General features: G+C 37.9%; 1 protein-coding gene across 1 annotated transcript in view; it reads right to left on the bottom strand.

Moving 5' to 3' along the window:
* The window catches only part of LOC126177132 (eIF-2-alpha kinase GCN2), a 317728-nt gene that overhangs the window by 195376 nt on the left and 104381 nt on the right, over positions 1-17971 (bottom strand). Inside the window, exon 8 of the mRNA XM_049924405.1 lies at positions 13680-13846. Within this exon, the coding sequence (XP_049780362.1) occupies positions 13680-13846 (167 nt within the window). The remainder of the gene's footprint in view (positions 1-13679; positions 13847-17971) is intronic.

Raw genomic sequence — 17971 nt, 5'->3', positions numbered from 1 at the left:
ACTCCAACACATACTTCCATACCGCCATCCCCCTGGACTGAACCTACGTTAACCAACCTCACTCCCATTTACTCTTCAGACTTCTCCTCTTTCCCTTTCCTCTTCAGTCATTCATGCACCTATTCATCCTACATAATTGTGTTTATCTTTACACTATACACCTCTTTACATCTGTATGCATCTTCTTCGGTTTGAAGCTGGCACAGTACTTACAGTAGAATATCTTTGGCTTCCCTCTGACACCCATGCCTCCATCTCTGCTACCTTCCCTGTTTACCTTTCCCCTGTTGCTTTATAACCTGGGTTGTGAGTAACTGAATCCACTTTCCCTTCTTCCCCCTCTCTCCTCTCTGACGAAGGAACAAAGTTCTGAAAGCTAGGATACGTAAATTTTCTGTTCTGTTTTGTGTATCTATTGGTTGTACTGAGCTGAGGTAAGTACTGGCCAGCCCCTCTATCTCTTTGTTACTATCTGTAGCAGTGTCAAGCGTGGGTTGCACAGCTACGAATGCCCGCGAAAGGTAGTAATTAATATTCTACAGATTTTGTACTCTTCAAATTGGGCAGGAAAAGACAAACAACACTGAGAAACACCTTAAATTAGAGATACATTCATTCCACCAGCAGGAAAATGCTGCTGGTTTCCAACAAAACAATCATTTGTTGAAACCTTAAATAGAGCCAAAGGAAGAAAAATCAAGGCTATGTTGGGGGAAAAAAATCCCTGTTTAAGTTTCTGCAAAGCGAACATTCCAGTCAAAAAATTCCCACCCAGCACTTTTTTAAAATCTTTTTTTTTCAAAGAACTACGACTTTGTTTGTCTTCACTCATTCACTCATATAGTTTGGCCTTTTAAATTTGTGCATCTAATCATTTTAAAAAAATTAAAAAAATATGATGTGAGATTTCTCTCATATACACTGCTTTTTCAAAAACTTTTGAAAACACTGGATGCAAAGAAACTGATTTGTAATTGTAGACATTACCTCTTCCAACTTTTCACACCTCAAAGACACACAACATAAGTGACAGAATAGTGAATTAATACAGAGTCCGCCAGAAAAATGTATACACTCTCTGTCAGGCTCTATCGAGATATCGATATTGTCGTTAGATTTGAGTTACGAGTGAGTTTGTAGTATGGTTTTTGGCTCAACAAACATTAGTTCTTTCATCCCAGTATTGAGAAAACAAGATGGCTGGAGCATGCTTGACATTCAAACAATGAAAATGTATTGTGAAGTGGTTTCTCAAGTTTGACAATGCCGTTGAAGTGCATAGTTAGTGAAGGTGGGAATTTGAAACAGAACAGCCAACCCACCTAACAATTAAATGCACCATTGACAAGCTTGAATTAAATGTAACGATTGGTGATATTCACAAAGGACGATCAGGAAGACAGCATGCAGCTACAAGTCCTGCTTCATTGGCTCTCGTGTTGCAAACATTTGTTAATTCTCTGCCGAAGTCTGCTACACAATGTGCATGTGAAGTGGTGTTAGCAGTACAAGTGTACGAAGAATTCTGAAAGCTGCAAAGTGGAAAGTTTACATTCCACAATTACTGCACTTGATTGATGACAATGATCCTGATTGCCGAATCCAATTTTGTTAATGGTATCAGCAAATGGTAACTGATGACGAACAATTTGTGACAAAGGTAGTGTGGAGTGATGAGGCACAATTTAAACTTAATGGAACCGTGAATTGGCATAACAGTGTGTACTAGGCACCAGAAAGTCCGCATCTTTATGTGGATAAAGTAGGCAGTCTACCAGGGTTCATGTGTGGTATGGATTATCACCTAGGGTCTTAGTAGGACCCTTTTTATTTTATGTTACTGTCACTAGACAAGTGTACCTGGAAATGTCACACACATCAATTTTTCCAGGTAAAGGTATGCTTTATGGATCTTATGAAGACATTTTCTACTTACAGGTGGGGCACCACCAACTACCACCTAGCCATACAATCTTTCCTGCATGACAATTTTCTGGGGCATTGGATTGGCTGAAGAGGGCCCAGTGAGTTCCCTCCATGGTCCTCTGATCTAACACCTATAGACTTTTACTTGTGGGGAACTGTCAAAGATAACGTCTATCGACATAAGACACGCACGCTGGTTGAATTTTGGCAGGAGAATACAGCAACAAGTGCAGCAATCTCCACTGTAACACTGACAAACATAGTTGTGGTAATCGCTCGTCATTCTGTTGTGTGTGTATAGCCACCAACGGTGAAGATTTTGAGCATTTAAAGTAACCAAGTGCTAAACTGAAGGTTGTACAACATGTGTGATCAATTATTAACTGTAAAATATACACATAACTAATACTTTTTGTTCCTTAAAGTGTGTATCTAAGCTGATTCAGAAGGATGTAGGCTGCAGTAGGTACTGGGAGATGAAGAAGCTTGCACAGGATAGAGTAGCATGGAGAGCTGCATCAAACCAGTCTCAGGACTAAAGACCACAACAACTACTTTTCTGGCAGACTCTGTATATGATGCACTGATCTTTGTGATTCTATTTGAAATTTAGTTGTATCCACAGAAATCTTTAGTTTTCAGTGATTTACATAGATCTCTTTCAACAAGTGGCATCTCACAAGCATTACCGTTATACACAGTTTCAGAAATTTAAGCTGAATTGTGGTCTTTGAAAGTGCATAATAAGCATTTACGATACTGGAAAGGTTGACGAAAACGTAAGTACAGTTTAACCCTGCTTTTACATTCCTGGAATTAACGTTTTCCTGCCATTTATGACATTTGTTTATTGTTCCCGTCAAATTTCCTATGTCCACAATGTTAATTTGAACCCGATTTTGCATCAACATATTTATAATTCTCCTGCAATTTACGCATTACGAAAAAATATCTATCTTGCAGCACTAGTTAGCACTGTCATTTACTATGCGTTGCTCAAATGTTTTTAGTTTAAACACAATGCCGCTCATGTATTTTTTTCATGATGCTGGATGTCCATGTTACATGGTTACGTTTCTTGACACAAGGGCACTCTACTCGGTGGATTTGAACCGGTAAACGTGTAGAAGTTTGAACAATTTGTGTCGTATCTCCTGCTACTGCTAAGCACTACTTGGTGTGATGGCTGATGGGAGTAATTGGGTTCATTTGAATAAATATATCATGACCATTCACAACCATTTCCAAACTCTCTATCGCACAAATGCAGTTTCCTGATTGCTGTGATCATCATAACACCTTTGTCGAACCATATTTAGCATGTTTCAGCATTTGGCCTCTTGTAGCACTAGCTGACACCTTCATTCACTTTGCATTGCTCAAATGTTTTTAGTTTAAACACAATGCCGGTTACGTATTTTTTCCATGCTGAGCAAAATGTGTTTCGAGAATTTATTTTTGTTGTCAGGTGCAATATTTTCGTATATTTTTTTGTGATGTTACAAAAACAGTGCGAGTGATAGTTTGCATGTGTGGGGGTTTTCTACATAACTGATAACCTCAAAAAGATGACTACAGTGCATGAGAGACAGAATAACACATATTCAAACACCACACAAAATACTTACGTATATATTTGCACTTGACAACGAGAAAAAATTCTCGAAATGCATCATTAAGTACAAAAAAATGTGTGACTAGTGCAGTATTTCATTATTTAAATAATGAATGGGAACTGCAGGCTTTCCAAAAATATCGATTATTATGTACGAAATTAAGTGAAATGTTTCTATTTCCCAGGTAGTTATCCATTCCAGTTACATCAGCGCTTTTTATTAGATAGTAAACATCTATCAAAAAAGTCCATGACAAGCCTTTTGATGCCTGGTATGTACGTATGTCATACATAAAGTGCAAAAATGCAAGGGGGTATCCTATACGTAACTTTCACAGCTTAAAACATTATTTCCCATATTTTACACCATTTTTTGGAGTCCCTTGAAAAGTATAAAAGTGGGGTTTCACTGTATGTGCTGCTGCAATCCAAAACCCAATCACAGAAAATTATGCTAAATGAAATGGAAGTTGAATGACTTCGAACACACTGTTCTTCCAATTTAATCCTCTGCTGCTCTGATACAAATGTCGGCAGCCATACAATTGCTGATCTGTCAACAACACTGAAATCATAAGAACTTCTGCACCTTTCATGGCCTGCAGTGGAACCAGGTTTCAACGTATGTGTGATAGCATGGGAGAAAGTGAAAGGAGAAAGGTCATCACTTCTATTGCAGTGATGTCAAAAAGAAAAGATGGTATTTATGTTCTATGGTGCAAAGTTGAAACTGGAAAAATTTTTTTTTGATTATTAATAACAAATAAAGCACATGCAATGAGTTGTGGGTGAAAATCTTGATGGGCCATGAACTGAATTATACTTTGTTTTTGCACAATATCCCCAAAACCCAAAAAACTAACAGAAAGATACAATTTAAATAGAATACTAAACAGCTATTGAGGTACTGAACTGTGATTGTATAAATTGTCAAACACACAATTTAACAAAAATCATCTTTTTCTGCTGACTCTGGAGCATGGAGGGGGGAAAGGCAAACAAAAAGTGTGCAGATATTGAATATAGTTTCCCTTCACATTGTAAACGAAGATACAAACAAAAAAGAACAAGGTCCGGATTATGTGTGATTGGCTTTACTTCTTGGGCACTTTGCAAATGGATAGAACGGTTACTAACTGCTGTCTCTAACCAATCTGTAACCACATAGTTGCTAATAATCTCTGCACAAAGTGAAAATGAAGATGAGCATTAGTAATGACATTGTCAAATGAACAGGAAATACTGAATAGCCTGGTGAAAAAAGATATACTAATTTCGGCAATGACGGCAAAGAAAATCAATCATGTTCTATTTAAAGGACATTTTCAGCATTCATCTTAATGATTTAAGGAAACCAGAGAAAATCAAAATTTAGATGATCTGATGGTGATTTGAAGTCTATACACTCCCAAATAGGAGTCAATTGACTTGATCTTCAGTATAACTTGTCAGTTTACTTCAAAGGCCACTGGGTAAGGAAGAGAGCACAAAAATGTGTTCCAAGTTCTCTCTCTTGTACAGCAATAAATAGGGTGTAATCTTTTAGTAGCAACTAAGGAACAACAAGAAACAAAGTTGATGTGTACTGCCTACATCCTAAACTATCACAAAAGAATTTTGAAATCATATAATACTTCACTCAGTATTTCTCAAGTATTGTGCTGGACTGGAATTATAAAGGCAACAGTATTTCTCCATCCCTTTAGAAAATTTAGTGTCTGTAGTTTGATCATTTGTTGCATAAACACTACATGCAAATAGTTAACTTCACGAAATCCAGGTTACTTTCTGACGCCTGCAAGAAGCTGCCAATGACAGTTAATTTGTTCAATTTCTAGTGGCACTGTGTGCAGAGTTCTGTAACACTGGACCAGTATACATACAAATATGTTAACATGTAGTTGCGAAATTGAGCTGCCCACTAGTCGAGATTTCATCAGACAGCCTTAAGTCACTTCATAATGAGTGGAAGCACGTTGCATATTTCCCAAGTACACACTGCCAGAAGAAAATGTGACACCCTCATGGATAAGGTCACTCATTTTATTTTATTGGTGCTTGTTCATCATTGTAGAATCATACAGTAAAAAAATTCAAACCAAATGAAACAAGTCACAGTAAAATGTGCCCAAACCGTCACAATACGCAGTGTACTCCCCTCTGGCTGCAACACAGGTGCTTATTCTCATATGCAAATGATCGTAAATGTGCCAAATGGCATTATGTAGTACGACTGCCCCAAGCACCTTGCACATTTTGTTGCAATCTCACAATGGTTCTTGAATGCTCTGGAGAATGAGTAAGTTCCTGCTTCAATGTGTCACATATGTTTTCAATTAGTAAGAGATCTGGTGATCTTACTGTCCAGAGCAGCTGTTGTGCACCAAAAAGAGAATACTGCATCGCAGCAGCCTAATGTGTACATGCACTGTCCCACTACAAAAGCACATTACCTTCCTGTTGAAGAAATGGCAGTAGCATGTGGATAATACTAGTGTAATGTAATCGATACTGGTTATGTTACCCAGTAGAAACACCATATGTGACCATGAGTTGTAACTGATGGCAACCCACGACATGAGGTTTAACGTGGGAGCCTGGCCAGAGGCACACATGATCTTGGTCCTGCTACATGCAGACAAATCCCAATTTGTCCTTGCTTGACACTGCAGGTGCAATATGTGACTAGTTTTCTTCCCTGGATGATGATAAGTCTGTCACTGCTCTTCGCACATAGGGTCAACCCCTACACAGGTGCCTAGTAAGCAGATGACTAAAACTTGGTCTATTGTGTGTGTGTATGTTTCCCTGAACATTGCTGGAAGCAGTGACACGCCATCGATACATTGTGTCCAACATGTACATCAATTTGCCTATCACGGTGTATATGCAGGAGAGGGTGGGGGGGAAAAAAAGGAAAAATTCCCGGATTTTCTCAAAATTTCCCAATAAAAAATACACTTTTACTCAGTTAAAAATACACATTTTCCATGTTAAGTGACAGTATACTTTTCCTAGGAACTGTAAAACTCATCAATATTTTGAATGGTTACACAGAATGTTAGTTTAAATCTAGATTGTGATGACCTTTGGTTAGCCAGCTCATATCACGTGATCTCGCCAACCGCTGACAGCGGATATTTAGAGTATAGGGCAAGTCACGTTGTCAGCCAATAACAATATCAATGATAAGTAGCGCAAACACACAGTTAGGAAAAGTTAATGTTCTAAATGAACGTACAGAGTATAGCTACAAGAAAAGCAGAGCTTTTACATATAATATTGGCTGCGCAGATTAATAAGCTGCAAGAGAAGCTAAGCTTTCAGATACACAAGGGTTGGAACTTTAATCCTGGCAATTATTTATTTATAGCTCGTACAAAATAGATACATGTTTCAAAGTTTTACTGACCTTCAGAGTAGTCACCAGCATTGTGTATAACCCACTGGCAGCGATGTGGAAGTCGTACAATACTCTTAGCAGTGCCAGTTGTGTTGACAGTTCAAGCTGTGTTCTATTGCCTGACGAATTAGTAGCAGTTCTGAAGCGAACGACGTTAAGTATTTCCTTCAGTTTAGAAATTGAGTTGAACTTACGAGGGCTTAAGCCAGGGGAGTGCAGTAGGTGGTATAGCACTTAGCAGCCCCATCAGCCAAACAAATCAATAACTGCTTGCACTGTATGTGCTTGAGCACTGTCCTGCAAAATGATGGTCAGCTCCTGCAGGAAGCGTCATCACTTCTGTCTATAAGCTGGTCATAGGCAGTGTTCCAAAACTGAACTGTCAACACAACTGGCACTGCTGAGAGTATTCTACAACTTCCATATGGCTGGCAACGGGTTATACATAATGCTGGTGACTACTCTGAAGGTCAGTAAAACTTTGAAACAGGTATCTATTTTGTACAAGCTGCAAATAAATAGTTCTCACTATTAAAGTTCCAACCCTCATAATATTGGTCTCCTTTTGTGTGTTACACTTTAAGATACAACACACAACTCTGCCATAAAAATATTAAATAATGACATAAATGTCTGATCTTCTGGGAAATTCTTCCAAATGGGATGTCCTCAAAATGTTAATTTCTAAACAAGAGTCAAACACTCTGTGAGTTAAAAAATTAATTGCACATTCTCGCACATTACATAATCCATCTTGCATAAAAGGAAATTTACTTTGAAAGTAACAATTTCAAACTACTATTCGAAATATTTTCCAGTGACCTGTTAGGAATATGTTCCTTTCAGCAGTTGCCAGAGAGAGTCAGAAAAAACCATTATTGTTTGTGCACAACTACGATGACATAAGAAGCCAGTATGTTTGTACATGTAAAACATTAAGAACTCTTACATTATATCATAAAAGAAACACGATGTCAGAGGATACTCCAAGAGCACCGGAATTTCGTAAACCATACTAAAATGCATAATTCAGCTTAACATGCACATTCGTTTGTCCAAATTCACAAGGAAGTAGGACTCAACTTATTATTAGCTTTTCAGTGCGGTTTTTGGGATGTAAATTTTCTTGTGAGTACCAGCACTGTATTATTTCATGCTTGGTTCTTTATTATGGCATAATGCCATTCCTGCCAGAAGATGAAAACATGTACTTTAAATTCAGTGAACAGTTGAAACTAGCCAATAGTGTGGAATGAAACACTTCGTTTGGAAGAAATAGACTGCCTCAGTGGAAAACAATAATAATAGACTGCCTCAATGGAAAACACTAATAAAAGTCGAAATTCATTAGCAAACTGACAAAAATAACTTCATTGTTCTGCAAGGAGATTCATGCTTGACTGTCACAAAGATGGAAATAAAATAAAATCTGAAAATTGAAACTAATAACATATTTTAGCCTTCAGTAATTATGTGCTTGTATTTTAATTCACTTGACAGTTCCTGGCCACATAAATCCATTTTTTTTTAATTTTTTTTTTTTTTATTTGACATGAGAGCTGTAATGAAGAGGAAATAGCAAAAATCACTAAACATAAACATGGGTCACTTGGAGACTACCCCCCCTCCCCATTACAACTCAAACTTCTCTGCACATGCACGAATCTGGCAACTTGGGCGCACCTGAAAAAATTTTTGTGGTTAGCATCTGGCTGCTTTCTGCTACTGACGATACAGCTAACAGCCACACTTCATGTAGCCAGAAGAGGGAGCGGTACTGCTCATACGTGACAACTGCGCATGTGCATGAGCTCACTGTCAACTGCTCAAATGAATCTAATGTAAACAGTTGTGATGTCACACTCATCAGAAGCAGCTTGTTGTTATGAAGCATTGCATAGTCTTCGTCCTAAAGCATGTGACACATTTTGCTGTTGGCAGACACTTGTGTGAGCACTGTGTTTGCAACTTAAGTTTTATTTTTGTTTTTTCCCCTCCTTTATGTTTTATTGCTGCAGTAGTGGAATACAGTAATATTCTTTAAGGAGTATCGGTTCTTACCACTCAAAATTACAAAAATTTAACAGAAAACCAAAACAATAAAAATTCACGTAATTCTAAAAAATTCTCGAGTTTTTCCCGGTTGTCTCGTGGTGTATATACACCCTGGTCTATACATCCATCCAGCTTCCCACAAGATGAACCTGTTCAAAGGGCTGCAGTTGTTCAACAGAAGTAAGTGCCTGTCGGTGGGAAACGGCTATACCCTATACTGCATTCCCCATGTAAATAAACCTGATGCAAACATTACACCTTGTATTCTTCCACATTTGCTCAAATCCCATTGGGTTTCATTTCACATGGAATGGAAGCCAAGCTGTGTCCAGTACAGTCAAGTATGATCATAAGGATACATTTTATGCTGTTACACACACACAGATTGAGCGATAATGTGGGATGACAGCTTTACTGATGTATTTAACTTGGACAACACTGGCCAGCCAGCTGGCCCAACTAACCTACAATGATGTGAGCAGTTGTAGTTCAAATGCAAAAACAGACAAGCAGGGAAACAATAAAGCTTCAAATGTATTTTAATTTTTAAAGAGGATGAAATAACTTTCGGCAAAACTCCAGCACTACCGCACACTTCGTAGGTAACCAGATGGAAAGCATAAAATACTCTCGTGCTCACCTAACAAAGTATTCTAGTCACAAACAAGAGTAGTGAAAATTCGTTAAACACTGAGTAACTTTTCTCAGTGAGCTGTGTGTGCTGCAAAAGCATACTGCATGTATTTCACAATACTGCTGAATTCTGACGCCACTGAAAGTATTAGTTACAGTCAGTCGTCTGGTAATCTCTTAGCTTCTTCCTTATCCGAATCCGAGAAATACATTTCACTTCTGGAACTGTCATAATCTACGTTGATAAAGATTCGATCAACAACAGAATCCATGAAGCCACCCATGTGGCACATTTTCTCCTCCTTTTATGATGTGCCATTCTATATCCTACTGGTGTTTGACAATGATGTGAAAAAGCTGTGTGCATTAGTTCCAGTACATCTGGTAGCTTAACAGTCTTGTTATTTCTTGCGACAAATCACTTAACTAGGCTCCAGATCAGTTCTATTGAGTTCATATTGAAATGGTACAGTGTCAAATGTAAAAATGCGGCATTTGTATGGTGTGCTTGATGCTATGAAATTGATTGTTTTTCATGTTTCTATGACCCCTATCACTCTGAGACTACATCTGTGGTATAAAACAATGGACATAAAGATTATTTGGTTTTTAATTTTTGTCATACAAAATTAAATTGTCATGGCTTTTTTTTTTAATTTAAGAAATCTTTGCTAACAATCTTTCATAAAATATGATAAATAAGAATTTATATTTGAAATGAAAACAGGAATTTCGCATGCAATATGCAATTAGAAACAAGAAGACATGCATAATTCATAAAAAAGTGTAGGTATTTTAAATTGAACAGGGGTGGAGGGGGCATACAAGATGTATTTGAACTAGCAATCCATGAACTGCTGCACCTGATTATCAATGTACTATGCTAACAATTTCATTCTAAATCCAATGTGTATTTATATCTCAATTCTATCAAACACAGTCCTTCGAAAAACTTCAAAGCTGATTTTTCCTGTAAATTTATGAAAAACATTAAGAACAATCTATTTCTTGGCACTTTTTAACTGTGTTTCACAAGCTATTTCACTACGGAGCAGGAAGCAGCCTCACCCATTTTCATACTGTGTAGAACAGCATGATAATCAGAGCACAACAGTACAAAGACTGGGACTGTACATAATTTTTGAAATAGAAACTACAGAGTTGAAGTTGATGTTGTTCTGGCCTTCAGTCCCGAGACTGGTTTGATGCAGCTTTCCATGCTACCCTATCCTGTGCAAGCTTCTTCATCTCCGATTACCTACTGCAACCTACATCCTTCTGAATCTGCTTAGTGTATTCATCTCTTGATCTCCCTCTATGATTTTTACCCTCCACGCTGCCCTCCAATACTAAATTGGTGATCCCTTGATGCCTCAGAACATGTCCTACCAACCGATCCCTTCTTCTAGTCAAGTTGGGCCACAAACTCCTCTTCTCCCCAATCCTATTCAATACCTCCTCATTAGTTATGTGATCTACCCATCTAATCTTCAGTATTCTTCTGTAGCACCACATTTCAAAAGCTTCTATTCTCTTCTTGTCCAAACTATTTATCATCCACATTTCACTTCCACACATGGCTACACTCCATACAAATACTTTCAGAAACGACGTCCTGACACTTAAATCTATACTCGATGTTAACAAATTCCTCTTTTTCAGAAACGCTTTCCTTGCCATTGCCAGTCTACATTTTATGTCCTCTCTACTTCGACCATCATCAGTTATTTTGCTCCCCAAATAGCAACACTCCTTTACTACTTTAAGTGTCTGATTCCCTAATCTAATTCCCTCAGCATCACCAGACTTAGTTCGACTACATTCCATTATCCTCGTTTTGCTTTGGTTGATGTTCATCTTATATCCTCCTTTCCAGACACTGTCCATTCCGCTCAATTGCTCTTCGAAGTCCTTTGCTGTCTCTGACAAAATTACAATGTCATAGGCGAATCTCAAAGTTTTTATTTCTTCTCCATGGATTTTAATACCTACTCTGAATTTTTCTTTTGTTTCCTTCACTGCTTGCTCAATATACAGATTGAATAACATCGGGGAGAGGCTACAACCCTGTCTCACTCCCTTCCCAACAACTGCTTCCCTTTAATGCCCCTCGACTCTTATAACTGCCATCTGGTTTCTGTACAAATTGTATATAGTCTTTCGCTCCCTGTATTTTACCTCTGCTATCTTTGGAATTTGAAAGAGAGTATTCCAGTCAACATTGTCAAAAGCTTTCTCTAAGTCTACAAATGCTACGAACATAGGTTTGCCTTTCCTTAATCTTTCTTCTAAGGTGAGTAAGGTCAGTATTGCCTCATGTGTTCCAATATTTCTACGGAATCCAAACTGATCTTCCCCGAGCTCCGCTTCTACCAGTTTTTCATTCGTTTGTATAGAATTCACGTTAGTATTTTGCAGCTGTGACTTATTAAACTGATAGTTCGGTAATTTTCACATCTGTCAACACCTGCTTTCTTTGGGACTGAAATTATTATATTCTTCTTGAAGTCTGACGGTATTTCGCCAGTCTCGTACATCTTGCTCACCAGATGGTAGAGTTTTGTTAGGCCCTGCTCTCCCAACACTGTCAGTAGTTCTAATGGAATGTTGTCTACTCCTGGGGCCTTGTTTCGACTCGGGTCTTTCAGTGCTCTGTCAAACTCTTCACGCAGTATCATATCTCCCATTTCATCTTCATCTACATCCTCTTCCATTTCCATAATATTGTCCTCAAGTACATCACCCTTCTATAGACCCTCTATATACTTCTTCCACCTTTCTGCTTTCCCTTCTTCGGTTAGAACTGGGTTTCCATGTGAGCTCTTGATATTCATACAAGTGGTTCTCTTTTATCCAAAGGCCTCTTTAATTTTCCTATAGGCAGTATCTATCTTACCCCTAGTGAGATGAGCCTCTACATCCTTACATTTGTCCTCTAGCCATCCCTGCTTAGCCGTTTTGCACTTCCTGTCGATCTCATTTTTGAGACAATTGTATTCCTTTTTGCCTGCTTCATTTATTGCATTTTTATATTTTCTCCTTTCATCAATTAAATTCAATATTTCTTCTGTTACCCAAGGATTTCTACCAGCCCTCATCTTTTTACCTACTTGACCCTCTGCTGCCTTCATCCCTCAACGCCACCCATTCTTCTTCTACTGTATTTCTTTCCTCCATTCCTGTCAATTTTTCCATTATACTCTCCCTGAAACTCTGTACAACCTCTGGTTTAGTCAGTTTATCCAGGTCCCATCTCCTTAAATTCCCACCTTTTTGCAGTTTCCTTAGTTTTAATCTACAGTTCATAACCAATAGATTGTGGTCAGAGTCCACATCTGCCCCTGGAAATGTCTTACAATTTAAAACCTGATTCCTAAATCTCTGTCTTACCATTATATAACCTATCTGAAAGCTGTCAGTATCTCCAGGCTTCTTCCATGTATACAACTTTCTTTTGTGATTCTTGAACCTAGTTTTAGCTATGCTCTGCGTGATTAAAAAAAAACAACATTGATGGTTGTTAATACATTAGAATATGTTAATGTTCCATTTAACATAAATTAGTAATAAGATACCTAATATATAAGTAAGACATACTTCCGAGAGCGTAACACCACCAGTGTACGTGTGCTATGGCTTCTGACCAATCATCACATTTGTGTTTGTCTACATAAGTTCATTCTTATGATGAACAGAATAAATGTTGCAAACATTGCTGACCTCTAAACTCAGCACAGTTACTGCTGTTCAGAGTGTCAAAACGGAGTGCACAGACAAGCTGCATTATTATTACTCTTTTTGGGGGTGGGGAAGGGGGCAGTGTCATTAAGATTCAGAAGGAAATTTCCAAATTCTTAGGTTTTCATTGGAAATGTAGTTGTACATAATTTTGTGCAATTAACATTACAGTTCTCTTGGTGATAAAACCTCAGTAATAATTACAGAAGGCAGTTTCCAGATGAAGATCGGACTATACAATGCACTCAGTTTCTTCAATAAGCTACAAACAGTTTTTCTAAGAATGTACAAGAGATACATGGGATGTACCTGCTTCATGTAATTGGTCATTTCGCTTGGCTCTGAATCATCGCTTGGTGAAGCATGTCTTGTATGTTTGTTCTGATGGCAGCGCAGGCACCACTCAGTGATTATCAGTAGTTCCCCTGTAGTCATGTCCATTCCCGAATATACCACACATCCTCTTGTTCCATGACCTACAAACAAACATCACCTAATTATTATACTTGAGAGAAAAAGAACAATGACATTAAATCTGAAGGATATCCACTCCTATTTTCCACTGTGCACTCTGCATACATTCAGAATGCTACAAACGTCAAGTGAAACATTTCTAAAATGCACTGTCATAAAAGAATGTGTGTTCTACAGTCACGATCAACAGGATTGACCTATAACAATCCTCCAATACAAAGAAAGGAATAAATGCAACAGATCTGTGGTGTCCTTTGTGGAAAAACACAAAAGAGTTATCCGAAGTCATATTTATAAAGAAAGAAAACTGTTTCCTGCTCACAGACAACTTTAAAGTTAACTGATGCTTATAAATGAAAAGTAAAAAAGTTGTGAGTGTTCTACAGTATGTTCCAGTACTGTAGAACTTTAACAATTTTGTTCTTTATCCCTTACAATTATAAAATTGTTCTACCAAGACGTTTTTTTATTTATTTATTGGTCCTGTGAATATAGGGACTGAACAGTGAACAAAAGATATTGGACCATTCATTAATTACAATACATATTGCTTGATTTTTTTCCCCCTCAGACATCATTCTAACAAAAGATAAAATTATTCACTATTTTCTTACTCTACACATTTTATAAAAACAATCATAATTGGTGATGCAGTTTTGTATTTCTAGGTACATCCTTACTGTATAGAAACAGTACCCTACCAAGTAATCCTTCACAGTTGATTTGAAGTTGTTTAAGTCCATTATTATTTTTGTGGATTTGGGTAGTGCATTGTACAATTTGATGCCAGGATGGAGCATATCTTTCTGTAACAACATTGTGTTTGTCTGTTGTACATGTACATCATTTATTTGTCTTGTGTGGTAGCTATGTACAGATTCATTATGGGTGATACTCGGACTGCTGCTGTTTAGTTTTTATTTTATAATAATTACATTTTCAAGTATATAAATAAATAGAAGTGATAGTATTTTATTTTTCCTAAATAGTCACTTGTACGATGATCTTTGATCCAACCCTTCCATTAATCTAATAATCTTTTTTTTCCAATCTAAATTATTTCTGACTAGCTTCACAATTTCTCCAAAACACACCATATTTCAATATTGAATGAACATAAGCAAAATGTATAGTCCTGAGCTTATCATGTAATACACCGGTTCTTATCACTCCCCCTCGCCTCCATAAACTATGGACCTTGTCATTGGTGGGGAGGCTTGCACACCTCAACGACACAGATAACCGTACCGTAGATGCAACTACAATGGAGGGGTATCTGTTGAGAGGCCAGACAAACATGTGGTTCCTGAAGAGGGGCATCAGCCTTTTCAGTCGTTGCAGGGACAACAGTCCGGATGATTGATTTGGCCTTGTAACATTAACCAAAACAGCCTTTCTGTGCTGGTACTGGGGATGGCTGAAAGCAAGGGAAAACTACAGCCGTAATTTTTCCCAATGGCATGCAGCTTTACTGTATTGTTAAATGATGATGGCATCCTCTTGGGTAACTTATGCTGGAGGCAGAATAGTCCCCCATTCAGATCTCCGGGCAGGGACTACTCAGGAGGACGTCGTCATCAGGAGAAACAAAAGTGGTGTTTTACGGATCGGAGTGCGGAATGTCAGATCCCTTAATTGGGCAGGTAGGTTAGAAAATTTAAAAAGGGAAATGGATAGGTTGAAGTTAGATGTAGTGGGTATTAGTGAAGTTCGATTGCAGGAGGAACAAGACTTCTGGTCACGTGAATACAGGGTTATGAATACAAAATCAAATAGGAGTATTGCAGGAGTAAGTTTAATAATGAGTAAACAAAAAAGGGGAGAGGGTAAGGTACTACGAACAGCACAGTGAACGCATTATTGTAGTCATGATAGACACGAAGCCCATGCCTGCCACAGTAGTACAAGTTTATATGCCCACTAGCTCTGCACATGACGAAGAGATTGAAGAAATGTATGAAGAGATAAAAGAGATTATTCAGATAGTGAAGGGAGACGAAAATTTAATAGTCAAGAGGGACTGGAATTCGACAGTAGGAAAAGGAAGAGAAGGAAAAGTAGTAGGTGAATATGAAATGGGGATAAGGAATGAAAGATGAAGCCACCTGGTAGAGTTTTGCAGAGAGCATAACTTAACCATAGCTAACACTTGCTTTAAGAATGATAAAAGAATGGTGTATATGTGGAAGACACCTGGGGACAATGGAATGTTTGAGACATATTATATAATGATAAGACAGATTTAGGAACCAGGTTTTAATTTGTAAGACATTTCATCCAGGGGCAGATGTGGATTCTTGACCACTATCTACCGGCTATGAACAGTAGATTAAAACTGAAGAAGCTACAAAATGCAGCGAATTCAAGGAGATAAAACCTGGATACACTGAAAGAACGAGGGGGTTGTATAGTGTTTCAGACAGAGTATTAGAGAACGACTGACAAGAACGGGGGAAAGATACACAGTAAAAGAAGAACAGATAGCTTTGAGAGATGAAATAGTGAAGGATCAAGTTGGTAAAAAGAGGAGGGCTAGTAGAAATCTTTGGGTAGCAGAAGAGCTACTGAATTTAACTGATGAAAGGAGAAAACCTAAAAATGCTGTAAATGAAGTAGGCAAAAAGGAATACAAACGTCCCAAAAATGAAACCGACAGGAAATGCAAAAAGGCTAAGAAGGGATGGCTAGAGGACAAATGCAAGGATGTAGAGGTATATATCACTAGTGGGTAAAATAGATACTGCCTAAAGGAAAATTAAAGAGACCTTTGGAGAAAAGAGAACCACCTGTATGAATATCTTCTGCCTTATTTGACAGCTGCTCCATAAACTCTGACTTATTACATGATCTCCTATGACTTTCAAATCGACTCACTTTTCTTCCTCAATCAAAGCACCCCCCTTCAGAGATCTCCAATGTTCTCTTTTCAACTATCAACTCTCTCCTCTGTGCTGAAAAGTGGAATTCCCAAGCATTCTTAATGTTGATACACTGACTTTTAATTTCACCACAGATTGTTTTCATCTGTCCACATGTTGAAACAGTTCTTCTGACAAACATTTCATTTCCAATTTATTCACATTTTACCTGCAGTCCTTTCACCATGGCTTACCTGTATTTTCTATTCATTTCCTTCCTGTGTCTCATAATCCTGTATCCCTGAATATCACTTCCTGCTTTCATCGATCAAATGAAGTATTTCTTTTACCCAAGACTTCATTGCAGTTATCTTCCTTCTACGTATGTTTGTCTAACCAAATTCTGTGATTGCCTTTTCTGAGACGATCATTCCTTTTCAACTAATCTGTCCACTTCAGTATTCACTATAATGGTATCCGTAGCCTCACAGATCTTCATATGCATCTCATCATTCCTCAATACTACAGTATCCCCTTCTTTAAATAATGATTCTTCTGGATGAGTGTCTTAAATTTGGCCTACTCATCATCATTACTACAATGTGATCAGTCTCTATATCTGATCCTGGGTATACCTTAGACTCCAACACCTGATTTCTGAATCTGTATTTGACCATTCTTACCGTAATGTCAGACCTTTTCCAAGCATACCACGACCTCTTGAGTTTTTTTAATCAATGTACTTACTATTACTAGCTGAAATTTATTGTACAACTCAATTAGTCTTTCTTCTGTCACATTCCTACTATTAAGTCCTCACTCTCCTGCATGTTGTTCTTCTACTCCTTCTCCTACTACTGAGTATTAGATTATCATCTCCTTTTACATGCAGAATACCTGTTCAATCCTGATTATTAGCCCAAAGGTTGAAAATACCGCTTCAGTTGTAAATTTCTTTTATCATCATGGACTGTTTTGGGCTCTCATAAGCCTATCCTCAGGTGTTGCAACTGTGCTGTGGTCCCCAAGTGCCACGGTGGACATGTACTAGGCATTATAAACTCCTTGCAGCAGCTGAATTATCTGTTCAAATCTTTACATATTTTCCCTGTCTCTTCATACTTTGACTTTTACGTTGGCATAGATATGTGAATTATTGTTGTTGGCATTGGTTTGCTGTGAATTCTGATGAGAACAACCATACTATTGAACTGTTCTAGTACCCCACTTTCTCCTTTACAATCCCATTGCCAGTATACCATTTTCTGC

This window comes from Schistocerca cancellata, chromosome 1 (assembly GCF_023864275.1).
Source record: "Schistocerca cancellata isolate TAMUIC-IGC-003103 chromosome 1, iqSchCanc2.1, whole genome shotgun sequence".
In the NCBI taxonomy this organism is placed as follows: Eukaryota; Metazoa; Arthropoda; class Insecta; order Orthoptera; family Acrididae; genus Schistocerca; species Schistocerca cancellata.
Note: the sequence above shows the minus strand (reverse complement) of the source record. Positions and strands in the feature narration are given on the sequence as shown.